The sequence below is a fragment of the Mustelus asterias genome, chromosome 25, assembly GCF_964213995.1.
Source record: "Mustelus asterias chromosome 25, sMusAst1.hap1.1, whole genome shotgun sequence".
Taxonomy (NCBI): Eukaryota; Metazoa; Chordata; class Chondrichthyes; order Carcharhiniformes; family Triakidae; genus Mustelus; species Mustelus asterias.
In genome coordinates this window covers 12,146,653-12,173,788 of record NC_135825.1, presented here as the reverse complement: position 1 = coordinate 12,173,788, position 27,136 = coordinate 12,146,653, and the positions used below count along the sequence as shown (strand labels likewise).

Below are 27,136 nucleotides of genomic sequence, written 5' to 3'. Positions count from 1 at the left end.
GAATGGACACTGACACTGGCACTGACCACTGGCACAGCATGGGCACTGCCCTGGCACTGACCCCTGGCACTGAATGGACACTGACACTGGCACTGACCACTGGCACAGCATGGGCACTGCCCTGGCACTGACCCCTGGCACTGAATGGACACTGCCCCTTGACAGTAACTTTGAGCGATGCACTCACCTGAGCATCTCCAGTGGGTCTGCCCTCCTGGTCTTTAAGATCTGGTTGGCTTTGGGATTCGCATTCCAATCAGTATTCTGTAACTTGATTCTGTGTCTCTGTGCCCTGTTTGAGCGCAAATTCCCACTCCATCTGATGAAGGAGCAGCGCTCTGAAAGCTAATGGTATTTGCTACCAAATAAACCTGTTGGACTTTAACCAGGTGTTGTTAAAACTCTTCCTCCTGGTACATGCCATGGCCATCAATCATAATGCACACCAGTGTGCCCTCACACTGACATGAGTGGATCATCGAACAGTGGAAGTGAGGGTTGGGGGGTGTGGGGGGAGCGGGGGTTGATCAGGTGCCGGGTCTTGATAATGACATGCAAATTGATTATGTTGTTCAACGTTGGGAATCCTGTGAAGTCAGTGATGGGAGCTGGGGACAATCACAAAGAGACTTCCCATCAAAGTAATATTGGGGCTCTCGCGAGATCTTCTGCTCTTGTCCAGCCCCCTCCCCCCTCCTCCCGCACCCACCTTCCAGAGGAACTTGGGTGGAAAGTCCACCCAAAGTATCTTACAGATTATATGGTTTGGTTCTGAAGTGTTGCTGATGTTATGGAGGAAAGATCAAGGGGACTGTTTGTTTTCGATTGTGTCAATGTTCCTGATCCTTGTTGCAGCTGCATCCATCCTGAAGTGATCAGCTGTCTTTGTCCAGGATAACTTCCACTCATAAATGGAAGTTTCACTTTATCACTGGAGGATTTTATAATGCAATGTTGAATTGTTTGTTCTGGATGGTGTCCGAATCACAGGAACAAAATATTGGCCTCGGAAGGGATGCAGTGTCTTTTTGTTCTATTTCACGGGATGTGGACGTCACTGGCAAGGGCAGAATTGTTGCCCATCCCTAATTGCCAGATCCGAGTGGCTTGCTCGGCCATTTCAGAAGACAGTTAGGAATCAAACACATCGCGGTGGGTCTGGGGTCACATGGAGGTCAGACTGCATAAGGAAAATAGATATCCTTCCCTGAAGGATATTAGTGAGGATTTATGACAATTTATGACAGTTTATCACCATCTCCAACCAACCAGATGGGTTTTTACAGCAATTGATGACAAGCTTCCTGGCCACCATTGGTCAGATTTTCAATTCCAGATTGATTCATCAATTGAATTTGAATTCATTGCATTTATATTCCACCAGCTACTATGTTGAAATCATGTTCCCAGCACTTTACTATCAGCCTCTGGATTACTAGCCCAGTGACATTGACACTAAACCATCATCTCTGCAATATCAATACATCAGAATGATACAGGGAAAATGGAGTAAATTATGTGCAGAGATTGCACAACTTTGCTGCATTTCCTCACACTTGGAGGTTGCTGGGATCGGTGATTGAAGTTTTTATGGGATTCAGTATGGTGGGTACAGAGAAACTCTTTGCCCAGTGGGGAGATGGAGTACACGGGGCCATAACCCAAAAGTGAGGGCTTAGATACTTAGGAGTGAAATTAGGAAGTATTATTTTCACACAGCTAGTCATGGAAATCTGGAACTAATCCATCCTAAAATCTGTGGATGCTGGGCCAATTAGAATTCTCACAGCTGGGATTAGATAAGACAGGGACCCAGGTTCGATTTTGGCCTTGGGTGAGTGTCTGTGTGGAGTTGCAGGTTGGTGTGACAGGCTCGAGGGGCTGAATGAGCTGCTCTTGTTGCTGTGTTCCTGTGTAACCCATCCATGGAAGAACCCTTCCATCTTATCATCCAATCTTATTAAACTGTCAGCAAAAGAATAAGGAAGGAAATTGGAAAGGCTATAAAAAGGCAACAGGGCTGACTGTTTCTGGACAGGAACTGGAAGAGATTTCAAATTATGCAGATAGCAGTAAGAGGCTGAGACACAGACCCAATGATGTTGTTGCTGGAAGCACCAACTGGACTGTATAAAATATTTTTAGAAACATGGACATAACAATCAATTTCTTCAGTCAATTGTCCGTAATCACAGCTGCAGGGGAACATTGGTTTTCTGTGGGGAAATAAGGTTATGTGTCTTCATGAAGGATCCAAACGAGTGTTTCCCAGCGCACATGCAAAGGGCGATCAATGTGATCTCGAAACTGCCCCAAATTGTTGCCATTTCCAGAATTCTGTTCAAGACTGAAATGTCAATTGATGCATTGTTCTCCCAGTCTCAATGAATCTGATGATTTTCTTTTCCAGTCACTCAATGAATCCAATTCTCACAGTTGGACCAAAGTGGGAAAATGAAGATTCTGGCATTCCATCTACATCGAAGCAATTTTGCATCCTGGTCAAATATTCAATCCTCATCCAGCTTTGAACATTTCTTTTAACAAATCTACTTTATAGTATGTTTTATCATCATTAAATGAAGTCTGAAAGATGTGTTGGTTCGGGTGCATTAGCCATGCTGAATTCTTGTTCAGTTGACCCGAACTGGCGCCGGAGTGTGGCGACTGGGGGATTTTCTCAGTAATTTCATTGCAGTGTTAATGTAAGCCGACTTGTGACACTAATAAAAAAACAAAAACCAACCAACATGATTTGGATCAAACATTTAGTGGAGGAATCAAAATCCAAACAGTGGCTGTGACCTTCAGGTTGTATATCGACATCTGGAGAATAATTGATCTGTTTGCTGATTAAATGTCTACATTTCTTGTTTCATATTCTTATCTTAATCTTTGTCAATTTAAAGATGAACAAATTCTGGAGGGAATTGGCAACATGATTTTTCCATGCACTGGATACCAGTCGCTCCAATGATATATTCCACTTTCCCAGGATGGAACAATGCGCCTGTATAACCTCAGGATGGGAAATTCCCTGGATTAGTTTAAATTTAGTTGTTGGATAAATGTCAGAATCAATTATTAAGGAGAGACTATCAGGGCCTTTGGAAAGTTATAATGTGATCAGGCAGAGTCAGATTGGGTTCATGAAGGGAAAGTCATGAATGGCAAATTTACTAGAGTTCTTTGAGGAGGTATCAATCAGAGTAGATAGAGGAGAACCAGTCGACGTTGTATATTTGGATTTTCAAAAGGCATTTGATAAGGTACCATACAAAATGTTAATACGCAAGATGGTTTTGTAGGGAATATTCTGGCATGGATAGAGGATTGGCTCATGTGAAAATATTGTGAATTAAGGAATGTATTGTTACGTTTCTTATGCAGGTCTGTTTTCGCAGATTCTTTTTGTTATCCATGCCGCTTTGTCCAGCAGCCATATGTTGTTACTGCAGCAGCATAATTGCTCCTAATTGCAAGGATGTTTGTTTTAATCTGGACTAATGTTTTTCTGTTTGATTTTCAGTGGGCCCCTGGGGTTTTGCAGAGTAGGGCTTGATTAGGTTAAGTGATAGGTACAGTCGTATCACTAGGTGGAGCTAGGTTTACACAGAAAGATCAAGTCAAATTCTGCTTTGAGTTGTTAGAGAGTAGTGCCTTTCAGTTTCCCTCTCTGAAGTTGGAGACTGGAATTTGCCAGGAAACAAGTCTCTTTCTCTGAGAAGGTGATGTTTTGGAAGCTGCAGAGTGAGGAATCCATTTCCAATTCTGAAGTCTGAAGACTGGGAGTTGCCACAGATTAGGTTTACTTCTCTGAAGTTCTGTTGTTTGGAATATATCCTTCTCTAGAAAGTGCTGTCCTGATGTTTGTCGAGAGGTATTAAAAGGCTGGAAACCAAGTGTTCATGAAGCATATTTGCTTTCTTTGCGAACTGTTTCTCAAGATGGGATTTATGTCTCACTGGGGGATGTGCTAAATTGGAACAATAGCGATAGCTAGCTTGTAAAAATTATACTTTGTCATGTTTAAGTATTTTACTTGGTAAAAGTTATGCTAATTCTTTTTTGCTCTATTCTAACTGTTTCTTAAATAAAGTTAGTTTTGACTAAAGTTTCCTCGTGGGTCACTTGAATCATACCTGGAGTAAAACAACTTATGCTCACCCTAATTCCAAAATCAAATCTAAAACTTTGGGTCTCGGCTAACTTTATGAAACACCTTGGAGTGTCTGGTTTGGTCCCTAATGGAGGACATGACAGGGTGGATGCTGAGAGACGCTACAACTCACCGACACCATTTCAATATAAGGTTTCTCCCATTGAAGACAGAGATGAGAAGATTTATTTTCTCTGAGAGGGTTGTGAATTTTTGGAACTCTCTTTCACAGAGGGTGGTGGAGGCAGGGTCAAAAAATATTTTTCAGATGAGGCTTGGAAGATTCTAGACTAACAAGGAAGTCAATGATTGTCAGGGTCAGTGGGATATAAAGTTGAGGTCACAATCAGATCAGTCATGATATTATTGAATGACAAATTAGGCATGAGGGGCTGAATGGCCTCCTCCTGTTCCTAATTTGTGTGTTTGTATGTCGTGACTTTGCTCGGCAAAAGCCCCTTTAATGAGTTTCAGCGCATATCTGTCCAGGTGATAAATTTAAAGAGTGTTATTCCATATCTCACATGACATATTGTTGTGATACCTGTCGGGTGCCCTTCACTCATGTGTATGTGCTCATTGAGTGGTTCCCAAAATCAAATAAACTCAATATTAAATTCTCATTCTCCTATTCAAATTTCTCCATGGTCTCGTCAGTCCCCATCTTTACAAATGTTTCTGCGAATCTTATGTTCCCCAGCCGTGGCTTCTCGTGTATTTCCAAGTCTTCACCACATCGCGAACAGAAATGTTTCCAATTGTCTCGATTCAAAACTCCACCAACCTCTCCCTAAAACTGACCAGTCTCTTTGATCTAATCTTTGCCTCAGCAACAGCACTTGTCTGATGTCATAAAATGCCTGAGGAGGTTTTACCGGGCAGTACGGTGGCACAGTGGTTAGCACTGCTGCCTCACAGTGCCAGGTGCCCAGGTTCAATTCCGAACTTGGGTGACTGGCAGTGTGGAGTTTGCACAATTCCCTCCCCGTGGTCTGTGTGAATTTCCTCCAGGCGCTCCGGTTTCATCCCACAATCCAAAGATGTGAAGGTTAGATTCATTGCCCAAGTTAAATTGCCCCATTATGTCAGGGGATCAGCAGGGCAAATATGTGGAGTTATGGGGATAGGATCTGGGTGGCATTGTGTCGGCTTGATGGACCAAATGGCCTCCATCTGCACTGCAAAATTCTATGAGTGAAAGGCACTTTAAAAAGAACAAGTTATTGCTGTTGTTGTTGATTCTACGAATGAGTTAATAATAAAAAATGAACATGTTTCTCCACCCAAGGCTGTGGTCAATGAGAGTTCTAACTTTAGATTTACTCAGAGTGAAGTTCTTACCCACGTGTAACAGATTGAACTCAGAGTTCTGAATTTTCCAAATGGTTCCAATGTTTGATCATTTTTTATTGAGTATAGAATTCTGTGAGTGACGGCTTCATCCTAAATAAGCACCAATTTCCAGCAATATTCCATTAACTCCTCAAATTCTTTAACGGTTGATGAGAAAGGCAAAGAGAGAGATTGACATTGGAAATAAATGTGGCTTCATGTTTGCTGCAACTTGCAATGTTCATGGTTTGAAACTGCAAGAAATATGTGTTGCTATCCTCCGGGTGGTGTGAGATAGAAACCCTGTGAATGTACAATAGGTGTCAGATACCAAATGCAGAGCTGTGTTTGCAGCAGTGAGAAGATCAGCATTGACACAGAATTTGTCACAGGCAAACAGCACGGGGGTTGCTGCATTTCTTGCTGTACAAGACAGTGGCATACCCCCACCTTGTCAAGGGAAATTAATGATGGGGAATGAATGCTGTCTTCGCCAGCAATACTCATTTCCCATGAAAACTAAATAACAATAAAACAATTTTTTAAGTTCCTGAACAAATTTTAAAATCTCCAATAATGAACAGGTCACATGGTGGGACAACTGGGATTTCCCTGTCTGTATGCCAGTGTTGGAGGACTGGATTGTTGGCATCATCTGCCCATGGAGCACTGCACTATTGAAAGGGACCATCCCTGCCTCATGACCCTTCTCCCCCTGTCAATTGTATCCACCATCCTCTCTGATGCTAGCACTGACTGACTGGCGAGTCCGCCCCATTCAGCTCCTGCTTGGACCTTGGAGGATATAAAATTCAGGCCCATGTCTTTACATCAGTTTCCATGCTGCCTCTATCAGTGAGGTATCAGCATAGAACAGCCTCTGGGGAAACTGGGGAATTAGAGCCACAACTTGTACATTTCAGAATGGCAAGATCCCACATGGGAGACTTGTAAAGTAGTAAATGCACATTGGGTACAGGGTAATTTAATAAAGTGAATTCAAAATGTTGGAGACAGAGGGTGATGACAGAAGGCTGCTTTAGTGACTGGAAGCCAGTGTCCAGTGGCGTACCGCAGGGATCTGTGTTGGGCCCCTATTATTTGTGACTTATATAAATGACATAGATGACTCTGTGGGGGGTAGGATTAGTACGTTTGCAGCTGACACAAAGATTGGACGGGTGGTTAGCAGCGAGGCAGAGTGTCTTGGGCTACAAGAAGATACAGATAGAATGGTCAAATGGCCAGATAAGTGGCAGATAGAATTTAACCCTTAAAGTGTGAGTTGATACACTTTAGAAGGATTAATTTGACAGAAGGTACTCAATGAATTTTAGGACACAAGGAAGTTCTGTAGAACAAAGGGACCTTGGCGTGTTTGTCCACAGATCTCTGAAGATTGCAGGGCATGTTAGTAGGGTGGTGAAAAAGATAAATGGGATACTTGCCTTTGTCAGTCGAGGCATAGATTACAAAAGCAGGGAAGTCAAGTTGGAGTTGTATAGAACTTTAGTGAGGCCACAGCAGGACTACATTGTGCAGTTCTGGTCACCTCATTATCAGAAGGATGTAATTCCACTGGAGTGGGTGCAGAGGAAATTTACCAGGATGCTGCCTGGGACAGAAAATTTAAGTTATGAAGAGAGGTTGGATAGGATTGGGTTGTTTTCGTTGGAGCAGAGAAGATTGAGAGGCGACCTGATCGAGGTGTACAAGACTACAGGGGACATGCACAGAGTGGAAATGGAGCAGCTGTTCCCTTTCGTTGAAGGGTCAGTCACAAGGGGACACAGGTTCAAGGTGAGGGGCAGAAGGTTTATGGGGGATGTGAGGAAAAGCGTTTTTAACCAGAGGGTGGTGATGGTCTGGAATGCGTTGCCTGGGGGGGTGGTAGAGGCAGGTTGCCTCACATCCATTAAAAATTACCTGGATGAGCACTTGACACATCATAAAATTCATGGCGAGGGGCCAAGTGCTGGCAGATGGCATTAGGTGGTGGTTAAGATATTTCTAATGTGTCGATGTGGACTCGATTGGCTGAAGGACCTTTTCTGTGCTGCATGATTCTATGATTTTATGATTCTATGATTCTAATTGCACATGCGTACCCTCTTTACCGCCTCATTTACTCCATAATAACAGTGAATGGTTGTTAACCTTCGCCGTTCCTCTCATTGGAAAATCCAGGTCAATAATTCAATACAGGAGAGAGTGAAACTCCAGAGTGTATAATTGTTCACATTCTGGGCCAGGGAGGCTGATGTGACGAGACTGAACATTCTGTGGCCCGTTTAATGGCTAATTAATTGTTAAATGTTACAATTACATTAAGTCAGGGGGGTTTAAGAAAGATCCCCCATTTTCTCAAAGCTAATGGAGGAGATGTAAAAAGCAGCCAGTAACTCCCAATAATAGCATGCGAAAGCATGGTAAGTGATGCAAATTAGTGGTAGGCCGGTTTTCAGCGCGGTCCCAACGGTGCCATTTTTTTTCCGGTTGGGAGATGCGCGTGGGTCGTAAACGCTCGCGGGGATCCCGCGAAATGGCCGACACGCACATCTCCCAACCCGACGCGCCCAAAACTTCACGGGTCGGAATGGGAGAATCGCCCCCCCCTCCCCCCCTCTAATCTTTGCCTCAGCAGCAACACTTGCCTGATGACATTCCTGTAAAATGTCGGAGGAGGTTTTGCTGAGTGAAAGGTACTTTATAAAGAGAAAGTTATTGCTGTTGTTGCTGATTCCACAAATGAGTTAATAATAAAAAATAAACATGTTTCTCCACCCAAGGCTGTGGTCAGTGAGAGTCCTAACTTTAGATTTACTCAGAGTGAAGTTCTTACCCACGTGTAACAGATTGTAATCAGAGTTCTGAATTTTCCAAATGATTCCAATGTTTGATCATTTTTTATTGAGTATGGAATTCTGTGAGTGACGACTCCATCCTAAATAAGCACCAATTTACAGCAATATTCCATTAACTCCTCAAATTCTTTAACGGTTGATGAGAAAGGCAAAGAGAGAGATTGACATTGGAAATAAATGTGGCTTCATGTTTGCTGCAACTTGCAATGTTCATGGTTTGAATCTGCAAGAAAAATGTGTTGCTATCCTCAGGGTGGTGTGAGACAGAAACCCTGTGAATGTACAATAGGTGTCAGATACCAAATGCAGAGCTATGTTTGCAGCAGTGAGAAGATCAGCATTGATACAGAATTTGTCACAGGCAAACAGCACGGGGGTTGCTACATTTCTTGAACATCAGATGATTCAGGGTGAAGAAGGAATGACCAGGGATCATATCAGCTCCACCATGGTGCGGACAAGTTACCCCAGAGAGAGGCATCAGGGAGTGAATATTAGAAACCTATGGGGCGATTCTCCCAAAAGTGCTGAATTTGTGGGAAAACTGTTCTGGATCACGACTGTTTTTTCAGTGCAGTTTCTCACTCGAATCTCCGCACTCTGTGCAATGCCGAGGTCACAATCGGGAATCTTATTGAACACCCAGGGGGCGGGGCCTATTCACGCCGGAGTCTGACAGCTCCGGAACTCTGAGCATGTGCAGTGGCCCCGATCTGTCAGTCTCCCCGTTTGCTGGCCAGCCCGGGACCCCCACAGTGCTGTCCCTCAGGCCCCCCACACACCTTGATCGCGGCCCTCAAGACAATTCCTGGGCCAGCTCTGACCCATCCCCCGCCCCAGAGCGTCCCGATGACCAGCACACCCACCCATTGGTGGCGATCCCACCACCACCCTCACCCTCACCCCAGCAGAACCCCCCCACCCCACGCCACAGCCTGCCCTGATCGCTGGCTTCCACCCAGCCCAGACCGATCACCATGCAGAGTGGCAGCGGGACACTCCCCCCACTGATTACCCCTCGGCTCCACCCACAATGGGCCTTGCCCCCTTGTCATTGCCCGATGCCCAGTGGCAGCGCCAAGGCACTCTCTGGGCATGGACAATTGGCACCTTGTGCAGTGCCGGGGGCACAGGCTGGCACTGCCAGGGTGTCCATGCCCAGGGCGGCACCTGACCCGCTGCGGGGCTCCGATGTTGCGCCCTTCATTCCGGCGGGGTCTCCCGCTAGTTCCCCGAATGTGGGGATCTTCTCTAAACCCCGCCGGAATGAAGTGCTCCTGGTGGGGTGGGAGATTCAATCGGGCCCGGCAAGTTCCCGATAATTGCAAATCACTTACCCGTCTTCCCGCCGATTTCCAGCGTGGTCTGGACTCCGACTATTCTCCGTCTCTGGGAGAAGCGCATGTATTCCCGGCGCATGCGCAAATCCCAGAAAAAGGCCGAGGACGCGTAGCACCCAGCCTGACCGGCCGGAAAAGTTGCAGATCACGAGAATCACCCCCCGCCCTCTAGAAACTACAGAACAGAAGGAATTGATTCAGCTCATTGTGCCGGAGTTGGCTCACTGAACAATAGTCAAACTCAGTCCCAAATCCTCAATTTTCACAAGTGGGAGGGACCATTCCTGATTCATGACCCTCCTCCCCCTATCAATTGCACCCACCATCCTCTCTGAACTGGGGGCAAAGTGGGGGGGGGGGACTGGGGGAAAAGGGGGGGGACTGGGGGCAAAGGGGGGGGGACTGGGGGCAAAGGGGGAGGACTGGGGGCAAGGGGTGGGGACTGGGGGCAAAGGGGGTGGGACTTGGGGGCAAAGGGGGGGGGGGGACTGGGGGCAAGGGGGGGGGGAGGGGAGTTGCTAAATTGTCCCTTAGTGTCCAAAGATGTGTAGGTTAGGTGGATTGGCTGTGCTAAGACAGAGATAGATCGGTTCTGGATTAATAAGGGGGTCAGGGGTTATGGGGAAAAGGCAGGAGAATGGGGATGAGAAAAATATCAGCCATGATATTTACCACCTCATTTACTCCATAATAACAGTGAATGTTTGTTAACCTTCGCCGTTCCTCTCATTGGAAAATCCAGGTCATTAATTCAATCCAGGAGAAAGGGAAACTCCAGAGTTTATAATTGTTCGCATTCTGGGCCAGGGAGGATGATGTTACGAGACTGAACATTCTGTGGCCTGTTTATTTCGTTTGACATCTCTTCATTGTCTCAGTTCATTGGCCAGTTTACACACTGTGGTATTTTCAGCAAATTCTGGGCCTTTCTGTTTTCAGCAACAGTGCAGGAAGTGTCAGGGTGAATCACACCTCCCATGATGTCATCAACCACACTGAGCGACACTGTCAAAGCCGGACAGTAACTGTCCACAGGTCACCAAAGGTGCAGATATAGAGCTGTGCCTGCTGGAACAAGGAGATCAGCAGCTAAAGGGGATCTTTAGAGCTGGCACAACCAGTGATAGCAGTGGCCAGCTGGGACCTCCGTTCTGGAGCTTTCTGAAGGGTGGAATTTCCTGAGGCCTGGCTTGCTGCTTTCTTCAATCTTATTTCGTTTCCGTATCAGAGTTTATTGGATCCGCCTTTCAACATCTCAACAAAGAGCTGGGTGACAGACGATAAATACTGATCGAAACATTGCCAAGATAACAATGTGGATTCTGATTCTTGTCATCTTTTCTCTGCCTGGTGAGTAAGGGACAAAGCTGGATCCCGAGATGATGAGTGTTAGATTAAGTCTCGTGCATGGTTTATCCCGCAGAGATATTGAAATACTTGGAGACATGTAAAGCTACAAAAACTCAGCAAAAATAAATTAATGAATTTGTGTGATATTTGTAGCTATTTTGTTGATAGTATTGTACCACAGAAATATTTACCCAGCAAATAATAAACGGCATTATTGATTGTGAATATAAATTAACCTATTTATTTTTGTTAAAAAGCTACATGATTAATATAATTAAAATGCAGAAGCCACACATTTCAGTCCAATAAAAGTTAACTTGTTAATGTAGTTTCATGCTCAATATATCCTGGAGACTGGAGGGTTTGATTGGCTCAGTTGTTTGGAGTGCAATGCGGAATGATTCCAATGGCAGGGGTTCAATCCTCAGAGCGGCTGTGGTAGTTTATGGAAATCTGCCTCCTCACCTTTCCCCATTCCTGCCCCCCACACTAAATGTAACCAATTGTCCCTCCCTCAAGTTGAGAGATGCCTGTGATCCATTGCAGATTATTGCTCATTGAATTGACTCTGAAGACTGCAGAGGCAACAAAGGCTCCAGGAAAATATTCCTCAAGTTTGCAATTAGAAACATAGAAAAATAGAAACTAGAAGCAGGAGTAGGCCATTCGGCCCTTCGAGCCTGCTCCGCCATTCATTTTGATCATGGCTGATCATCCAATTCAATACCCTGATCCCCTTCTTCCCATATTCCTTGATCCCTTTATCCCCAAGAGCTCTATCTAATTTTTTCTTGAAATCAGACAACGTTTTGGCCTCAACTACATTCTGTGGGAGTGAATTCCACACATTCACCACCCTCTGGGTGAAAAAGTTTCTCCTCATCTCAGTTCTTTATGGTTTGCCCCTTATCCTCAAACTATGACCCCCTAGTTCTGGACTCCCTCACCATTGAGGGCATTCTTTCTGAATCTACCCTCTGTAACCCTGTTCAAATTTTATAAATTTCTATGAGATCCCGCCTCACTCTTCTAAACACCAGTGAATATAATCCTAACTGACTTAGTCCCTCTTCATAAAGCAGACCTGTCATCCCAGGAATCAGCCTGGTCAACTTTCACTGTACTTACTCTATAGCAAGGACATCCTTCCTCAGATAAGGACACCAAAACTGCACACAATACTCCAGGTGAGGCCATACCAATGCCCTGTACAATTGCAGCAAAACATCCCTATCCCTGTACTCAAATCCTCCCGCTATGAAGGCCAACAGACCATTTTCCTTCTTTTGTTTGTATTATTTAAATTATTACGAATGAAATATTGTTTTATGAAGCTCTGTTGGTAAATCTGCTTCAAAGAATCTCAACAGTACAAAAGGAGGCCATTCGGCCCATCACATCTGCAACAACTCTCCGGCTAAGCATGTTACCCAGGCCCTATCCCCGTAACACCACATATTTCCCTCACTAACTTCCTAACCTATACATCTTTGGACATTAAGGGACAATTTAGCATGGCCAATCAACTTAACCTGCACATATTTGGACTGTAGGTAGAAACTGGAGCACCCTGCGATATCCCACGCAGACATGGGAGAATATGCAAGCTCCACACAGTCACCTGAGGCCAGAATTGAACCCAAGTCACTGGCCCTGTGAGGCAGCCGGGCTCACCATGGTACCATCCAATCACTTGTACATGGTTGGTCTACTTTGACCTTCAAAGATGTAATCATTTTCTTTTTAAAGTAAATCTAAATTTTCACACCAGCCCCATATTAAACTGATGCTATTATGCTGGCTGCAATGGAATTTTTGATTCATACTGCCACCTCTCCCCCTCAAGATGAACATTAGAAATAAGAGCAGGAGATGGCCATTTGTCCCTTTGAGCCTGCTCCATCATTCAACAACATCCTGACTGATCTCCAACCTCAAATCTTATTTCCCGCACTATTCCCATATCCCTCGATTATGTTAGTACCACAAAAATGTATAAATCTCTGTGTTTAATATCCTTCAAGACTGTACATCTAAAGCTTTCTGCGGTGGAGAATTCCAAAGATTCCCAACACCTTGAGTGAAAACAATCTCCTCATCTCATCCCTGGGTCGTGTTCATTGAGTCAGGAAAGGCATTAAAAAATGAATCGAGACGGGTGACCCAGGAACAAATCCACAGGCTGCTCAGCCCGGAGGTGAGCTGGACACAAGGCCTGTTTCTGTGCCCCAGCGCCATGGTTAATAAATAGAATAATTGAAACAACCAGATAATCACTCTGGCCCTGACCACTCACCAGAGTTTGTCCCAAAGAATAAATTTCTCCCCACAAAGAGGAACTTTCCCCCCTCAAAGAGTAATTTTCCCCTCCCAAAGAGTAACTTTCCTCTTCCAAAGAGTAACTTTCCTGTCCAGAAGGCATACCCTGGCTGTCCATAAGAATCCACCAAGTTCAAACCTTCTCTTAACTATTCTAATCTGCACACACCGGATTCCACACTCCTGTTCATCCAAAATCTCACTTAAATCAAGGCAGGTGTTGAATTTAATGACAATTCGCCTCCACGAATCGTGTATGCAGCCTGATTCCAGTCCCGCTCCCACTCTTAGGACTTTGAAATTCCAGCCATTCCCGGGATTTTCTCCATGACAGGGAACCTCCAGACCTGGGTGTCAGATGAACCTTTCACCTGAATGGCATCACCGAGCTCTTTGAACATGACTGAGGGAGGAAAATCTGAGCCATCTTGTCCCTCAGTATTACACTGGAATGTTAGTGTAGATTTTATACTCCAGTCTCTGGAGTGGGACCTGACCCTGCAATCCACCCATTCAGAGGCGCCAGTGCAAAGCTTGAGTGACAAGGTGACACAATAACAATGGCCACTGTACATTCACAAGAAATCATTGTCAGTGAAGTACTTTGGCACTGACAGCACGGCTCTATATTCATGTTTTCATTGATCACAAACTAGAAAGAGAATGATGAATACAGGTATTGGAGAGTTTCCTCTGTACACAGTGGTAAATCTTATTAAAATGTTTCTCTCTGTATGAAGCAGTTATTTACTTGGTCAATTGCTGAAATGTTGTCTCCTCAGTTTCAGGTGCATTGTGGGCAGAAAAGAAAGTCACAGGAATTGTGGGAAGATCGATCACAATAAATTGCAATTATAAAGGGAAATACAAACAAAACGTGAAATATTGGTGTCACGGTTGGACTGAACAGTGCTCATATTTAGTGAGAACGGATGATCCAGATGGACGGCGAGGGAGAATGTCGATCACAGATAACAAGGCACAAGGAATATTTGCTGTTACGATGGAGGATCTTCGCTCAGGAGATGCAGGATGGTATCGCTGTGGAATTGATATACCTGACTTAGATCCAAAGGTAACCGTGGAGCTGCAAATATCTTACGGTACATTATTCTGAATGATTTTCTTTATTACTGAAATGTCTGATCCATGTTTTATCCACAAGGAAACATTGACAGCTCCGATATCCCGAGGCTCTGCAGCAATGCAGAGTCTGGCAGCTAGAGGGCAGAGATCTGGAAATCCGACTCTTGTGACACAAACTCAATTCGTGGCCTGTCCAACATTCTGATCAAGAACTTCAAACATAATCAGACAAACAATTCCTTTAACTGCAGGATATTGTGAAAGACATTACCCGCGATGCTCAGAATATTTTCCTGTCTCTGAAATGTCTTAAATATCACACTGTCAGATTTTTACAGTCCAGATCAATCCAATAGTCAGACATTAACAAAGTGAAGTGAGCAGCCAGTTGGTAGTAATTGTACCTTGTTGGTTTAGCGCTGAATGGTGGGGCTGTGGGGGTGGGTGGGGGAGCACAGAGGGGGTTAAATACACAGAAATTGACAATATGTTGGGAAGCCAGTCAAACTCCCAACATCCAGATGTATCCGCAATGTGTCAGTTTGTGCTTCTTTCAAATAAACCAAAAAGTAGACATTGGGCCGCTCCAAAATGACGCTGGTAATCTAGTGATGGGAGACAAGGAAATAGCTGAGGAACTTAATAAGTACTTTGCGTCAGTCTTCACAGTAGAAGACATGAGTAATATCCCAACAATTCAGGAAAGTCAGGGGGCAGAGTTGAATATGGTTGCCATCACAAAGGAGAAAGTGCTAGAGAAACTAAAAGGTCTGAAAATTGATAAATCTCCGGGCCCAGATGGGCTACATCCTAGAGTTCTAAAGGAGATAGCTGAAGAAATAGTGGAGGCGTTAGTTATGATCTTTCAAAAGTCACTGGAGTCAGGGAAAGTCCCAGAGGATTGGAAAATCGCTGTTGTAACCCCACTGTTCAAGAAGGGAACAAGAAAAAAGATGGAAAATTATAGGCCAATTAGCCTAACCTCAGTTGTTGGCAAAATTCTAGAATCCATCGTTAAGGATGAGATTTCTAAATTCTTGGAAGTGCAGGGTCGGATTAAGACAAGTCAGCATGGATTTAGTAAGGGGAGGTCGTGCCTGACAAACCTGTTAGAGTTCTTTGAAGAGATAACAAATAGGTTAGACCAAGGAGAGCCAATGGATGTTATCTATCTTGACTTCCAAAAGGCCTTTGACAAGGTGCCTCACGGGAGACTGCTGAGTAAAATAAGGGCCCATGGTATTCGAGGCAAGGTACTAACATGGATTGACGATTGGCTGTCAGACAGAAGGCAGAGAGTTGGGATAAAAGGTTCTTTCTCAGAATGGCAACCGGTGACAAGTGGTGTCCCGCAGGGTTCAGTGTTGGGGCCACAGCTGTTCTCTTTATATATTAACGATCTAGATGACGGGACTGGGAGCATTCTGGCCAAGTTTGCCGATGATACAAAGATAGGTGGAGGGGCAGGTAGTATTGAGGAGGTGGGGAGGCTGCAGAAAGATTTAGACAGTTTAGGAGAGTGGTCCAAGAAGTGGCTGATGAAATTCAACGTGGGCAAGTGCGAGGTTGTACACTTTGGAAAAAAGAATAGAGGCATGGACTATTTTCTAAACGGTGACAAAATTCATAATGCTAAAGTGCAAAGGGACTTGGGAGTCCTAGTCCAGGATTCTCTAAAGGTAAACTTGCAGGTTGAGTCCGTAATTAAGAAAGCAAATGTAATGTTGTCATTTATCTCAAGAGGCTTGGAATACAAAAGCAGGGATGTACTTCTGAGGCTTTATAAAGCACTGGTTAGGCCCCATTTGGAGTACTGTGAGCAATTTTGGGCCCCACACCTCAGGAAGGACATACTGGCACTGGAGCGGGTCCAGCGGAGATTCACACGGATGATCCCAGGAATGGTAGGCCTGACATACGATGAACGTCTGAGGATCGTGGGATTATATTCATTGGAGTTTAGGAGGTTGAGGGGAGATCTGATAGAAACTTACAAGATAATGAACGGCTTAGATAGGATGGACGTAGGGAAGTTGTTTCCATTAACAGGGGAGACTAGGACGCGGGGGCACAGCCTTAGAATAAAAGGGAGTCACTTTAGAACAGAGATGAGGAGAAATTTCTTCAGCCAGAGAGTGGTGGGTCTGTGGAATTCATTGCCACAGAGGGCTGTGGAGGCCGAGACGTTGAGCGTCTTCAAGACAGAAATTGATAAATTCTTGATTTCTCGAGGAATTAAGGGCTATGGGGAGAGAGCGGGTAAATGGAGTTGAAATCAACCATGATTGAATGGTGGAGTGGACTCGATGGGCCGAATGGCCTTACTTCCGCTCCTATGTCTTATGGTCTTATGGTCTTATGAAAATTCAGGGTGAAGCTGACAGATTAAAAGTTAACAAATCGGCAAATTAAACAATTAAATAATCCAATATGGTGAAAGCCCCTTAAAGGGATCAAAGAACAAAGAACAAAGAACAGTACAGAACAGGAACAGGCCCTTCCTGCGCTGATCACGTTTACCAATGCTTATATTCCTCTATTCCCTGTTTGTTCATACGTCTACCAAGATAAAACCTTAAATATAGCTAATATAAGTGCCTCAACCACCTCACTTGGCAGTGCATTCCAGGCGCCCACCACCCTCTGTGTAAAAAAGTTCTCCCGCACATCTCCACTGAATCTTTCCCCCGTTATCTTGAACTTGTGCGTCCTTCTAATTGTCATTTCTGCCTGGGAAAAAGCTTCCAACTGTTCACTCTATCCACACCTCTCATAATTTTATAAACTTCTCTCAGGTTGCCCCTCAGCCTCTGTCTTTCCAGGGAGAACAATCCCAGCTCATTCAAACTCTCCTCATAGGTAATACCCTCCATACCAGGCAACATCCTGGTCAACCTTTTCTGCACTCTCTCCAAAGCCTCCACATCCTTCTGGTTGTGTGGTGACCAGAATTGGACACAATATTCCAAATGTTCCAAATGATCATAAAAATCTCCATGGAAACTGTGGTGAACCATCGTTGGTTCACCACTGAGGGTTGTTATTATGTTACTGTTGGGCTAGGGTGTTGTTACTGTGGGGGTTGTACAATGTTGTTGGGTTAGGGTGTTTACCTGTTATAAGAGTTATCATGGCACATTCCAGTGGGGTCCCGCCTCCGGTGGCGAGGTATAAGACCCCCTGCTCCGGCAGGACCCCTTCAGTCTGAACTGGTGTATTCGTGTTAGTAGTTCCATTGTTACACAATAAAAGCCTTCAATATCGAAGCCTTGGTTCCACGTGCTTAATTGTTGCGCATCAATTTTATTGTGTAACAGAAAACTCACAGCTGTACAAAAAAAAAGAGAGTATGGAACAGATCTTAAAAGCGGATCGTCTGACACTGGACCCACGTGCGGTCGGTGCAGCTAACACATTCGACCATTGGTGGAAGTGTTTCGAGGACTACCTGGCAGCCTCAGTAGCTATCACTACAGACAGTGATAAACTCCAGGTCCTCCACGCAAGGGTAAGCGACATGATTTATCTCGCCATTCGTGCAGCTCCCACTTACCCGGGTGCCGTCGAGCTCCTAAAAAAAAGATACACGAAGCCACCCAACGAGATACATGCTCGTTACCTCCTCGCTACACGACGTTGGCAGTCGGGCGAAACCATGGAGGACTACGCCAATGAGCTCCTGCAGCTTGCCAGGGGTTGCGATTGTAAAGACGTATCAGCCGAACAATATATGTACGACCTCGCCCGAGACGCGTTCGTAGCAGGGGTAGGGTCCTCGTACATCAGGCTTAAATTGCTGGAAAAGGGGAAACTCGACTTGACCCAAGCAATGGAGATGGCCGTGATGCTGGAAGCGGCGTCGAAGAGCTTGGCGCTGTACCCCGAGGACCACGTGCAGTCAACGTGGCTGGAGCAAGCTCAGCTCCCTCCTCGCCCCGCTAACCCGCGCTCCCAGATCGATCCGACGACGGCGGCAGCTCCAGGTGGCCAGCGATGCTATTTTTGTGGTGGGGCCAAGCATCCACGGCAACAGTGTCCGGCAAGAACGGCAATCTGCAGCCAGTGCGGTAAAAAAGGCCACTACGGCAAAGTCTGCAGGTCCAAGCCTAAAAACGGCAGTGCAGCTTGTAACCCTCCAGAACGGAGACAATCTCCTTCAGCGTCGCAGTACCCACGAGGTCCGACCACGTGCGATCCCAGGATGGCGCCATCGTGGCTGACGGAGGAGGAGGAAGACCACCAGGAGTCGCTGCACTTGGCGCCCTCGCCCATGTGCGATTCATGGGGGCAGCCATCATGGTCCACGACGACTAGGAGCGACCAGCAGGGGTCCTCAGCATCCACATCGGCAGCATGCAGTGACGCCCAGGGGCCAACGGTGGCGTCGATCTCCCTGGACCAGACCAGGCACTACAGACATGAAAATTCCATGATGGATATAAAGGTTAGTGGTCGAACTGTGAATTGTCTGTTTGACAGTGGGAGCACCGAAAGTTTCATACACCCTGAAACTGCTAAAAGGTGTGGACTCCGGGTTCTCCCTGCCAAGCAGAAAATTTCCATGGCATCACGGTCCCGGTCTGTACCGATCCAAGGACGATGTATGGTAACTCTTGAGGTACAGGGCACAATTTACGAGCAATACAGGCTCCTTGTGTTACCTCACCTTTGCGCGCCAATTCTCCTCGGACTAAACTTTATGGTCCACATGAAGAGTGTGATCCTACAGTACGGTGGGCCACTCCCTTCACTGGCAGTAGGGAATCAGCCGCAGCCTCCAAATTGCCCAAAGCGCCCTGCATGCAATCTATCCACCCTGAAAATCACTACACCATCCCTTTTTAAAAATCTGGTACCTGGCTGCAAGCCCATCGCTACTAAAAGTAGGCGTTACAGCGCTGAGGACCGGATCTTTATTAGATCTGAGGTTCAGCGGCTCCTCAAGGAAGGGATCATACAGGCCAGTGCTAGTCCGTGGAGAGCGCAGGTCGTGGTAGTCAAAAGCGGGAACAAACCTCGGATGGTCATCGACTATAGTCAGACCATTAATCGTTATACGCAGCTGGATGCGTATCCTCTCCCGCGCATTTCTGATATGGTCAATCAGATTGCGCAGTACCGAGTGTTTTCTACCATAGACCTTAAGTCCGCCTACCATCAACTCCCCATCCGCCCAGAGGACCGACAATATACGGCTTTTGAGGCGGATGGTCGTCTATACCAATTCCTCAGGGTTCCATTTGGTGTCACCAATGGGGTCTCGGTCTTCCAGCGTGCTATGGACCGAATGGTGGACCAGAACGGGTTGCGGGCTACCTTCCCGTACCTGGATAACATCACCATCTGCGGCCATGACCAGCAGGACCACGACACGAATCTCCAACACTTTCTGCGCACTGCATCTCGCCTGAATCTGACCTATAACAGGGAGAAGTGCGTATTCCGTACGCGTAGGTTAGCCATCCTCGGATACGTGGTGGAAAACGGGGTCATTGGCCCTGATCCAGACCGTATGCGCCCACTTACTGAACTTCCCTTGCCCGCTAGCACGAAAGCACTGAGGAGATGCCTCGGGTTCTTTTCGTATTATGCACAGTGGGTCCCCAACTACGCGGACAAAGCTCGTCCGCTCATTAAGTCCACGACCTTCCCACTTACGCCGGAGGCCCAATTGGCCTTCAAGGCTTTGAAAAGCGACATCTCGAAAGCCACGATGCACGCAGTGGATGAATCCATCCCTTTCCAGGTGGAGAGTGATGCATCTGATTTCGCCCTAGCCGCCACACTAAACCAGGCAGGCAGGCCCGTCGCGTTCTTTTCCCGCACCCTTCAAGGCCCCGAAATTCGGCACTCAGCGGTGGAGAAGGAGGCTCAGGCCATTGTGGAGGCAGTCAGACACTGGCGCCATTACCTGGCAGGGAAGCGGTTCACCCTGATCACGGATCAACGATCCGTGGCGTTTATGTTCAGCAACACGCAGAGGGGCAAGATCAAGAACGATAAGATCTTGCGGTGGAGAATTGAGCTCTCCACCTATAATTACGATATTATGTATCGTCCAGGGAAGCTCAATGAGTCCTCGGATGCCCTCTCGCGCGGAACATGCGCCATCATGCAGGAGGACCGCTTGAAGGCTCTCCACAATGATCTGTGTCATCCTGGAGTCACCAGACTCTACCACTTCGTCAAAGCCCGCAACCTGCCCTACTCGGTGGAGGATGTCAGGTCAGTGACGAGAAGCTGTCGGATTTGCGCAGAATGCAAACCACACTTTTATCGACCAGACCGGGCACAATTGGTCAAGGCCACTCGCCCTTTTGAGAGGCTGAGTGTGGATTTTAAGGGCCCCCTTCCCTCAACGGACCGGAATGTCTATTTCCTCAACATAATAGACGAGTATTCCCGGTTTCCGTTTGTTGTCCCCTGTGCGGACACGTCGACTGCCACCGTCATCAAGGCATTCAGTGAGCTTTTTACCCTGTTCGGGTACCCCTGCTACATTCATAGCGACAGGGGCTCGTCGTTCATGAGCAACGACTTGAGGCAATTCCTGCTCTCATTCGGGATTGCCTCTAGTAGAACCACGAGCTACAACCCTAGGGGTAACGGACAGGTGGAAAGGGAGAATGCTACAGTCTGGAAGGCTGTCCTACTGGCACTGAAATCCAGGGGCCTTCCAGTCTCCCGTTGGCAGGAGGTCCTTCCAAAGGCACTCCATTCTATCCGCTCCCTCCTGTGTACGGCAACCAATGCTACTCCCCACGAGAGGATGTCCTCGGGAACCTCATTGCCAGCCTGGTTGACGTACCCAGGACCCGTCCTTCTGCGGCGACATGTGAGGGCTCGCAGGTCCGACCCCTTGGTCGAACCGGTCCAACTCCTCCACGCCAACCCTCAGTATGCCTATGTGGCATATCCTGACGGGCGAGAGGACACTGTCTCCATTAGAGACCTGGCGCCCGCAGGGGACGTAGCAACTCCTGTCGCTCCTATTCCCCCAGTCACGAATCCACTACTCCTCATTGCTTCCCGAGACGTGGCGCGGTCAGCACCGGGACCAGTGCATAACACTTTTACTCCCATGTACAGCTTGCCTGAGACTCGGGAGATCGGCGCGACCATCATCACCACCACCACCACCACCAAAGGTTCCAGGATCCCCTGCACCATCGCCTCACCAGGGCCAACCGGCCCGGGAGTCCTTGAGGGGACAGCCAGACGTTGTTTTGGAAAGAACGCCACCGCAAGCACCTGCTCCGGTTTCGCAACCGGTGTTGAGGAGATCACAGCGTCGGTGCGGTCCTCCAGACCGTCTGGACTTGTGAATTCTGTTTATATGACCTGTTTTTTCTTGCACCCCGCCACCTTTTGTTCTTAAAGGAGGGGTGAATGTGGTGAACCATCGTTGGTTCACCACTGGGGGTTGTTATTATGTTACTGTTGGGCTAGGGTGTTGTTACTGTGGGGGTTGTACAATGTTGTTGGGTTAGGGTGTTTACCTGTTATAAGAGTTATCATGGCACATTCCAGTGGGGTCCCGCCTCCGGTGGCGAGGTATAAGACCCCCTGCTCCGGCAGGACCCCTTCAGTCTGAACTGGTGTATTCGTGTTAGTAGTTCCATTGTTACACAATAAAAGCCTTCAATATCGAAGCCTTGGTTCCACGTGCTTAATTGTCACGCATCAGAAACATTAAATGTGTCAATCCGTGTGTGATCAAATCCCCCCAGTGAGAGACGGGTTATCAATTTCAGTCTATTAATCGCTCAGTGAGTGCAATTAGTGGAATCTAACAATGGCTGCTCGGGTTACTGAGCAAGGGCAGAAGACAGAGGCAATGGGGGAGGCTGAAGAAGTGACTGGGAAAGATACCAAGGAGCATTGGAACCTCACTGCTTATTTCTAGCCTGATTGTGTGAAAGGTTTTAATATCAGTATTTACAGACTTTCACAACAGAGATGGTAATGTGTATTTCTGGGTTACATTTTGGTGATTGTATCTATCAGATCAGCATGGGTGGTTCTCAGGCTGTTTTATTTTGGGCCTCAGATGAGGACCCAGGTGACCAATAGCACCAATAGCAGCAACTGCCTCCTCCACACAGACCCTGAGCTCCACAAGACAAAGGAATGAACAGAGACAAGCAACTCACTGACGGGCTATCCCACAACACAGCGAGTACACGTTTCCTGATCAGCTTCCTTGATGTGTTGCAACTCCAGTGTCTGAAGAGGCTCATTTGACAACATAAGGGACGGACCAGAACGATTCTCCGACACAGATTGATTCACTCTGAAATGTGGTGAGCGGGTCCAAATCCCACTAGAGAGGCTGGCAGTATAGTGCTGAGTGAGCCACTGCACACACACCGATCTGTCACTGCGGAGAGTGGCGCATGCACAGTGGCCCCCTCACCGCTAGCCTCCCGATCGCTGGCCATCCCGACCCCCCACAACCATCCAATCACTGGCCTACCAGAGCTCTCCCGGGCCAGCCCCGATCTCCCCCCACCCAGATAGCCAGCCCTGGTCCCCCTCCTCTCTCCTTCTCACACTGATCCCAGTGCACAGTGTCACTGAAAACCCCCCAACACATTGAGCCCCCAATAGGCCCCACCCCCCAGAATGCCAACTCCCCCGCCAGCACCACCCACATTGGCACTGCCTGGTGCCTGGTGGGAGGTGCCAGTATTTGTTTTATTCATTTGTGGACATGGGCATCGCTGGCTGGGTGGCATTTATTGCCCATCCTGAGAGGTTTGCGAGGCCATTTCAGAGGACAGTCAAGAATTAACCACATTGCTTTGGCTCTGGCATCACATGTAGGCCAGACCAGGAAAGGATGGTAGATTTCCTTCTTTAACGGACATGAGTGAACCAGATGGGTTTTCCAATAACTGACAATGGTTTCATGGTGATCAGTAGATTCTTAATTCCAGATTTTCTTTATTGAAATCAAATTCCAACTGCTGCCATGGCGGGATTCGAACCCTGGTCCCCAGAACATTAGATGAGATTATGGATTTATAGGCTAGCGATAACACCACTGGGCCATCACCTCCCCATGGGTATCTGCATATCTTTGGTTGTGGGAGGAAACTGAAGCACCCAGAGGAAAACCACGCAGACACGGGGAAAACGTGCAAACTCCACACTGACCACACAGCCAATGCTGGAATTGAATCCGGGTCCCTGGCGCTGTGAGGCTGCAGTGCTAATCACTGTGCCACTGTGCCACACTGGGTTGACTGAACAAGCAATCCAATCTAATCCCACCATCTAGTTCTTGATCCAGAGCTCTGTAGGTTACAGCATCTCAAGTTTAATCCATTTTGTTTAATGTGATCAGGTTATCCGCCTCTCCCACCCTCGACCACTCTTCCAGGCAGTGAGTTCCAGACCCTCAACATCCCCCGAGTGAAATAACCCATTGCCCCAAATCTCATCTAATCCACTCACCATTAAATTTAAATCTTTCGGTCCTGGTTCATGGTTTGATCTGGAGAGCTGCGATGTTCTGATATAATAGCAGACATTGTAGTTCAGGCTGCTTGGAGGATGGAGAGAAATGGAGAGCTGGATGTGTTGGTGAGATTGCAACATGACTGACCCTGAATGAGAGGTTGATGAGCTGAAATTCACAGAGTGTTTGATTTTTAGATGCTCAGTCAGTTTCTGAATGTTTGTTTCTTTCCCACAGAACCCGTGTCTGTTCCTGAACTTAGATTTTTATCACCACCAAATGCCTCATGTTCTGGGGGCTCAGTGTCCGTCTCCTGTGAGTCTGTCCAGGGATCACTTCCCATTCAGTACACATGGTATGAAAAGACCCCGTCTGAAGATTCAAAGATCTCTGACACCAATAATCTGGATCTACATTGTCAATCCTTCAAACAGCGACGTCATCAATATTACTGCACAGCCTCAAATAACCAGGGAAAAAAATCCAGTGAAATGGTTACAGTGTCAGTGATCCACATTTCAGAGAATGACTGCAGTTATTTAACACAAATCAGCAACATTGGTAAATATCTCTTTTCGCTTCAAAAAGTACAACAAATTTTTAAATTAACATCAGTCTGAATTGCTCATGGTTTATGTTCTATCAGCTGCTCGAAGCAATTGGAATAAAAATAGAATTGCATTTATTTTGCACTTTTCACATCTTCAGGACAGTTTTAAAGTCCGTTCTGGTCAATGCTGGAACTGATTCAGAGCCATTGTTGTGATGTAGGAAGCTCAGCACCAATTTGTGAGCAATAAGCTCCCTCTAAGAGCAACGTGATCATGAGCAGACAATCTGCTGTCTGAGAATTGCTGTTTGAGAATATAATAACTCGAGGAGCCGGCTGTGAAGGAACCGTGCTTCTATTGTACAAAATGAAAATAAAGAATTCCCACACACCTGTGGTGAACACAACAGGTCCCAACCAGGACTAAAAGATTAATGGAACCACTCAGGGTCTTGCTTTATAAAGGGCTTGGGATACAATCTCAATATGGTTGTCTAATTATCAATCCGCCGGAAGCACATATTCAATGTGCCCAACGATATCAAACAAGGAAGTATCCAATTACATTAGAAGGTGTATTGGAGAGATTTCTCTGAACACAGTGGTAAATCCTATTGAAATATATCTGGTTGTATGAAGCAATTATTTTCAGTTCAATTTTTGACCTGTTGTCTTTTCAGCTGCAAGTGCATTGTGGGCAAAAAATAATGTAACAGGAGTTTTGGGAAGATCGATCACTATAGATTGTCACTATGACAAATTGTCTCAGTCACATGTGAAAACTTGGAGTCGTCAGTGCTCTGTTTTGGTAAAATCAGACGATCCAGATGGACGGCGAGGGAGAATGTCGATCACAGATCACAAGACACAAGCATTATTTGTTGTTACTATGGAGGATCTTCATTCAGGAGATGCAGGATGGTACAGCTGTGGTATTGATAAGCCCGGCTTCCTTTCAATGTTTCCTGTAAAGCTACAAATATCTGACGGTACATTGTTCTCCGTGATTATCTTTATTACTCTCGACTGAAATGTCTGATCGGTGCTTTACCTGGGAGGAGACATTGACAGCTCCGATATCCCGAGGCTCCGCAGCAGTGCAGAGTCTGGCAGCTAGAGGGCAGTTAGAACAATGATTATGTTGCAGGAATTGTAATTCAGAGGCCAAGAGTAATGATCCAGAGAGATGGGGTCAGATTTATTGCACCTTGAACCCCGTTCTCCTGGTGAACAAGTTGGCAAGGACCTCACCCTTGCTCCCAATGCCTGGATAATAGACCTTGCCCACTTCCGGGATACTCCCCAGATACTCACCAACAGCTCACTTCTTCCCCTGTAGTAAATTCCTTCAGCTCATTAAACGTCCATACTCGGTTGAAGGCAGACTCCAGTGCTGTTTGCACTGAGAATGTCTAAATTTATATGTTCAAAAACAAAGGGACTCAGTACAAAAAGACCAGTTCAAGCCAGTTTCCCCAATTAACTATTCCAGTTGCTGCCAGTGGATAGCTTCTATCTCCCAGCTCATGTCCTTTGGATGATACGTACGTCGGAATTTTACTGCCTCGCCCGCCATGGTATCGGAGCGGGTGTGGGGCAGACTCAAGGGTGTTGACCTTGGGCGGTATTTTCCGTCTCGCTCATTCGAGGCCATAAAACCCCGCCCTCGACTTTAAACAGTACTCACACTTAAGTGTTAAACGGTACTTACTGTTAAATGTTAAATACAACTCCAAACAATGGCTGGAATTCACCAAACTCGTCCGCAGCTGGAATTATCCAGTCCCGCTGCTGTGAATGGAGATTTGGCTGAGCGCCAAATTCCCAATTCCAACTGGCAGCGGAGGTGGATTTCAGGTCAAGATTAGATTTTTGGAAAGATATTTAAGTCTCCGTTATCTCAGCAAACATCCACAGTCTATCTCAGGTCACACTCCAATGATTGTTACTAACTAATCTGCTATCATGAATATCTGCTGTTCATGACAGCAATCAATAGATACTACCTGCATTCGGCCAAGCTCCCACTGCCAACTCTCTCTCTCTCTAACACTTCCCCTTCCGCCTCACACCCTGGATGAGGTGTAGAAATATTGGGACTATGAAACGATTTAATTTTTTGGTCATTCTAAAGTTTAAAATTTTAAAGTTTATTGTTAAAGCTTTTATAAATTAGTGTCACAATTAGGTTTACATTAACACTGCAATGAAGTTACTGTGAAAATCCGTTAATGATTGTCTTTTCCACAGAACCCGTGTCTGTTCCTGAACTTAAATTTTTATCACCACCAAATGCCTCATGTTCTGGGGGCTCAGTGTCCGTCTCCTGTGAGTCTGTCCAGGGATCACTTCCCATTCAGTACACATGGCATGAAAAGACCCCGTCTGAAGATTCAGAGATCTCTGACACCAATAAACTGGATCTACATTGTCAATCCTTCACACAGCAACATCATCAATATTACTGCACAGCCTCAAATCACCAGGAAGAAAAATCCAGTGAAATGGTTTCAGTGTCAGTGATCAACAGATCAGGGGAGAATTGCAGTTATGTGGCACAGATCAACAGCGTTGGTAAGTGATAGTTGAAATAGGAGGAAATAGATGTTCGGAGGGAGGATGTCCTGGCAGTTTTGAATAAACTGAAGGTCGAAAAGTCCCCTGGGCCTGATG

General features: G+C 46.3%; 2 protein-coding genes across 2 annotated transcripts in view; one reads left to right on the top strand and one right to left on the bottom strand.

Moving 5' to 3' along the window:
* LOC144511708 (titin-like) overlaps positions 1-27,136 on the bottom strand; it is a 301,563-nt gene that overhangs the window by 147,674 nt on the left and 126,753 nt on the right. The window lies entirely within an intron of this gene.
* The window catches only part of LOC144511684 (uncharacterized), a 124,767-nt gene that overhangs the window by 25,898 nt on the left and 71,733 nt on the right, over positions 1-27,136 (top strand). The window contains exons 6-9 of the mRNA XM_078241919.1: positions 14,147-14,467; positions 24,151-24,474; positions 25,144-25,452; positions 26,714-27,037. Of these exons, the coding sequence (XP_078098045.1) occupies positions 14,147-14,467; positions 24,151-24,474; positions 25,144-25,452; positions 26,714-27,037 (1,278 nt within the window). The remainder of the gene's footprint in view (positions 1-14,146; positions 14,468-24,150; positions 24,475-25,143; positions 25,453-26,713; positions 27,038-27,136) is intronic.